The sequence below is a fragment of the Capsicum annuum genome, chromosome 4, assembly GCF_002878395.1.
Source record: "Capsicum annuum cultivar UCD-10X-F1 chromosome 4, UCD10Xv1.1, whole genome shotgun sequence".
Lineage (NCBI taxonomy): Eukaryota > Viridiplantae > Streptophyta > Magnoliopsida > Solanales > Solanaceae > Capsicum > Capsicum annuum.
In genome coordinates this window covers 220520748-220526600 of record NC_061114.1, presented here as the reverse complement: position 1 = coordinate 220526600, position 5853 = coordinate 220520748, and the positions used below count along the sequence as shown (strand labels likewise).

General features: G+C 31.5%; 1 protein-coding gene across 1 annotated transcript; it reads left to right on the top strand.

Annotated features, from left to right (window-relative positions):
- The first annotated feature begins 2060 nt into the window (after window positions 1–2060).
- LOC124898086 lies at window positions 2061–2563 on the top strand. The gene is made up of 2 exons (XM_047411709.1): window positions 2061–2273; window positions 2435–2563. The coding sequence occupies exons 1-2, from the start codon at window positions 2061–2063 to the stop codon at window positions 2561–2563; spliced, it is 342 nt and encodes a 113-aa protein (XP_047267665.1).
- The last annotated feature ends 3290 nt before the right edge of the window (window positions 2564–5853 follow it).

The following is a 5853-nucleotide window of genomic DNA, read 5'->3' as shown; positions in this document are numbered from 1 at the left end:
AAATATGTATATTTGTTTATTTATTGGTTAAATCAAGTAGAAATGGGAAGCATAACAGTCCTTGTGAAGCACTCTGGCCAATGGACGTACGAAAAGAACTTTGAAGAATATGTCACTGGTGCTATACCGGTGAGCACATTAGCAACATTCGTTGACCTACACAATGTTTTGGCATCACACTTAAGTGTGGATTTAACCAAAAGATGTATCTTAGTGGAACAGCAAATCACTGCTAATGCAGGGCAGATAGAAATACATAACGATATGGGTTTGAAGGTGTTTATATTGTAGAAAAAACTGATACAAGACGTGAATTGTCTTCCTTTATATGTAAGCATTTTGGATAAAGTTGTAGGGAGAAACTTGGCAAGTTCATCTATATGTGTTGCTGAAAGAGATATCAACTGTAACAACTTACAAACGGTGATAAATACAACAAATGAAGGAGCTTTGGTGGTTTGTGAAGATACACAAGCATTAGATTTTTTTGAGATGGATACTGCTGAGGTTATTATCTCAGACCCACATCACAAGCATGTTGAGGATGATTAGGTTTTCTTGACAAAAAAAATTTTAAAGTCAGTCATGAAGGACTATGCAATTAGGGAAAAGTTTCAAACGCGGAGTAAAAGGTCTAGTAAGAAAATGTACGTACATTCTATATCACTCTGATTTTGTTAAACATTACATTGGATATGTATTTTGAATATATTTAATCATGTTTGATGCAGTTATACATTATTTTGCAAATCAAGAAACTGTGAGTTCTTAATGCGTGCATCAGGCATGGGAGACACTGGAATGTTTAGAATTAGAAGATTCATACCTGAGCATACTTGCCCAGTGAAGGACAAGATCTATCCAAAGGTCCATGCAACTAGTATGTTGATAGCTGGTATGATTAAATAGAAATTCAAAAATCACAAACGAAAATACAGTGCGACAGAAATAAAAAATGACATAAAGGAAGATTTTGGTATGGATTTGACATATACTTTATGTTGAAGGGCCAAGAAAAGAGCGTTAGAAAAGTTGAGGGGTAAGCCATCAACATCTTATGGGAAACTGCCATCATACTTATGTGTGCTGAATACTACTTATCCGGAGTCACATATAAGAATGAAGAAGACAGATGATAATGTTTTCTTGTATGTATTTATAGCTCTACATGCATTCATTAAAAGATTCGATCATTGTAGACCAGTCATAGTTGTTGACGCTAGTCATCTGAGAGGAATGTATACTGGGGCATTTGTAACAACATGTACAGCGAACGGAGCAGGTTAGTATCATTTAATAATAATTACATTGTATAATTGGTTGTATTTTTTTGTATTTCTGTTGTTGACTTGAAAAATACATATAGCTAATTCATATATACATATTTGTATGTAATTACTTATATTTTTAAAGTTTCCTGAATGAAACATGTAAAATTGATTATGTTTGATAGCTAGGTGAAATTATATTTTATTATATGTAATTGATACCATTTCTGGTGGATAAAATTTTCATTTTAATTGACCTATATTTGTAATAAATACATATGCAGTTCCTAATTGTATTTAAATCGGCCTGCGCAAATTTTTTTAATATGAGCAGTTTATATTTTTTCTTTGGCATATGGTGTGCTTTATTCTGAAATGATGAATTATGTATACAGGTCATATATTTTCTTTGGCATATGGTGTGCTTGATTCTGAAAATGATGCATCTTGGACGTGGTTCTTCGAGAATCTAAAGGAAGCGTACGGGGTTAGACAAAACATGTGTATTGTGTCTGATAGGAATCCAAGCATCATAAAGGCTGTTGGTGATGTGTACGAAGATGTTACACATTATGCATGTATGTGGCATCTATGAGGTAATATGAAAAAACTTTACAGAAAGTCACACGATGCATTGTCGAAGATCTTTTATACAATGGCCAAATCATATTCAAAGTTAGAATTTCACATGTTAATGGAAAAATTTGAGGCAACTGATATAAGGGTGAAGAAATATTTGAAATTGACGGGTTAAGAAAAGTGGGCTAGGTCGTATGCAACAATTCACCGAAGATGGACTTTAACTTTAAATATGCGGAGTCAATAAATGGAATGCTTGTATCAGCTAGAGAACTGTCAATTTATGAATTTCTTAAGAAAGTTCGAATACTGTTAGCAAAATGGAATTGTGCAAATAGGCAGGAGGCTTCATATTCCTTCACAACACTCATTGGAAAGTTTAATGACATACTCAGTGAGAACGAGGCTTTGTGTACTCGTATGACGGTATGACCTTATTTGGATGCTCCGTAAAAAAGTACTTTGCATATGTATTTTTATTGCATAAGTTATTTTTTTTCGAAAATGCTGGTGTGCTTACAACATATCATGAAATATGGAATTCATTTTTTTGTATCAATGCATTTAATTTTTTATTTTTATGTCAGGTTGTACCAGCCACAGAATATATGTACATGGTACACGACAAACAAAAGCACTTCATTGTTTGCATCAAGGAAAAAAAGTGCTCATGTAATGCTTTTCAAATAGACGAGATACCATGTGCACATGCTTGAGTGGTGTTGGAGAAAAAGAATTTTGAAGACATATGATGTTTCAATCTACCCGTTGCCACACAGCGATGACTGGATAATTCCATAGAACATACGTGATGAAATAGTACTGCCTCAAAAATTCAAAAGACCTGCAGGAAGACCTGCAAAGAAGGATCGTCGAAAATCAGGTCGGGATATGTTTGAAAAGAAGAATATCAACTCATGCGGTGGTTGTGGGGCTAAGGGTCAAAATAGGCGTTCTTGTAGGAAATATCGCAAATGATGCATTTCTTATTCTGTATTATTTCTTGAAATATTTTTTTTCCAGTTTTTATAATAATGAACTAATTCAGTTTAGTTAATGCATTTATAAATCATTTGACAATTGAAGACAGTAATATTTGAATAATGGATCTATATATGTTTCAAAAGTTGTACATTACACATGTATTTTCTAGCAGAAGTTCATATGTATTTTTGACATAGTAAATGTATTTTAGGTCAAATATGACAACTTTGATTAACCAAACAAGTATATGATTCCTAATTGTTTAAGTGTTTAAATATATGTGACATATTCTGCAAATATATGTTTGAATTGCATAATGTTATTACTGCATATGTATTTACATTTTAAAAATACATTTGAAGTACAATTCATATGTATTTTTAATAAAAATATCATCATTGCATATGTATTTTGTAACTAAAATCAAATCTATAACTGCATATGTATTTTCTTGGAAAATATCTTTAAAGTATAATCCATATGTATTTTGTAGCAAAAATATCAACACTGTATATTTATTTTGTAAATAACTGCAATAATTTTTCAAATTCCACTTTAATTTAAATGCTAATTTATAATTATAGTTAAGGAATACATCCTCAAATTGCATATAGGGTATGTTGCAGTTATATTTTTGTAATGTTTGATTCTAACATTTCATATGTATTTTTATACTGAAAAATAATTGATTTATACAACATATTTATTTTTCTGCATAATATGAAAACTACATATGTATTTTTTAGGTAAATCTCACATTAAAAGGTAGAACTCCATAAATCTCACACTACATGTTATATTTAACAATGTAGGAAGGTGGTGAAAAATTTTAAAGAACAACAAAAACATAGTAAAATACATATTAGGAATGATCCATATGTATTTTTGCAATATTTAATTTTAACACTGCATATGTATTTTTAGGTTAAATAAAATTGATTTATACGATATATGTATTTTTAAACATAATATAAAAACTACGTAAGTTTTTTTTAACAATATCTCACAGTAAATGGTAGAACTCCATGAAATAGAACCAATTCAAAACATGAAAAGTAATCGGTACAATCAAAACCTACATCCATAAATTAGTTTCTAAAATACAAAAAGTCAAAAATCCATCAACCATCATACATCAACAACTTCAGTCACACTAGTTATTCTACTTTACCTTGCAGTCCTCAATGGTGCCTCGACATCACTAATGACATTTGCTTCTTATTTTCGAATACCATAATCCCACAAAAGTGCAGCATATCTTGTACGGAGTGTGTTGGGGTCGAACTCATTCGCAATAACTTTGTGACCATAAGAAAGGCACTCTGCATACATAATCATAAAGACACCACAATCCCTACTTAAAAGAAAAACCAAATCTGATTTAATAGTGAAATATATTTTGTACCAACATACAATTTAGGTATATGTAAATTCAAAACTTACAAGCTTCCACTCGGTTGTTGAGGCAAATCATCTTCAAATAAAACCTCAAATATATCTGAGGATTCTTTGTCTTTGTATCTTGGATGATTTTGAAGATCAATTCCTTTCTTAACATAGAAATCACAATCTTGGAGACATAATGAAATAATCGTTGCTATTTTCTCGATCTCAGCAAGAACAGCCGCATAATGACCACTGAATTCATATGAATCATACAAGAATATACACCTCTCTAAAAATGATAAAAACGCGAGAACCCAATAATATTTTTTTCTTTATATTGACCGGAATAAAAATGTCTTCCACTGTATGCCATGGCACTGCAGCATGCATACGGAACCCATTGATGTATTCAATAAGATGGTACTCCTGTCCTCCAGCATTAAGGTTTTGATGATCCATAGAATATACATCATGCAAAGATCTAATTACGTTCATAAAGTTACAGTCAACTGTACTGTATTTGTATGATTTGTTTGGCTCATTTTTGTACGAACTGTACGGCCCATACTTTGACTTCTTCCTCAAGTAGTATAAGCATACATCAATATGCTGCATTAGTGAATACCACAAAATTTAGAGCATTCAAATAAATTGTTTTGTAAATATTAAAGGGTATGCAAGTAAAAAATATATATGCATTTGCTTATATTAATGTAGAAGAATTGTGTAACAAAAAGTGCATTCTTAAAGTTCAGTTACATGCAGACAATGTTATGTAATAGTAGATGCAGCAGTATGTGATGTAGAATACTATATCATACTTTGAATACTTAAAAATACATATATGTTAAACCGTATGTATTTTCAATGTAACATAATATGTATTTTTAAGTCTTGTTACAGATGAAATGAAAAAAAATTTAAAATAATATACTGACCGAGTCTGTCCATGTCTGATCTGCAAACCCCATCATATAGAATCAATTTTTGTCTTCAACAGTCTCAACACCAAAATGCATCTTTGAAATTTCTAATTTTCCCCGCTTGTAATGATCCACTTTTCCTTTTCTAGGTATTTTAAGGAGATGGCAAACCATCAAAACATGCATTGATACAAAAAAAATAATTTGAAGCAACTCAAAAGAACTATCTCTTGGCAGTAGCTTTTAATAGGTCGGCAGAAATTCAGTCATTGAAGTTCTTGACAATCTTCGTATCTATTATCCCATCAATCGGGGGATACAAAAATGAATGTTTCTGGGAGAATATGCATATTAGCCCTGTTGAACTCCCTATATAATTAGAGAATACAAAAACTTAATAAATATAAACGTATTTGCAAGACATATTTTATAAAAAAATTATATATATCGTATTGTACTTACCAGCTGCTGAACCAAATTTTTTGGTGTATGGGGATTCCTTGAATTTTGATGGTCGCCCAATCCTTAACTTTGGTCTGGGAGTGTTAACTTCACGATTAGCAGATGGATGAATCATGATGCTTTTTTTATCGTAGACATTCAAGCTAGGTAGAAACTCATCCGAGATTGTGTTTTGTGAATCAGGCCACAAATGTTCATCCCTATGTTCATCATAGGTTAATTCTTGTGTATTAGGAAGTGTCCTAACCTGC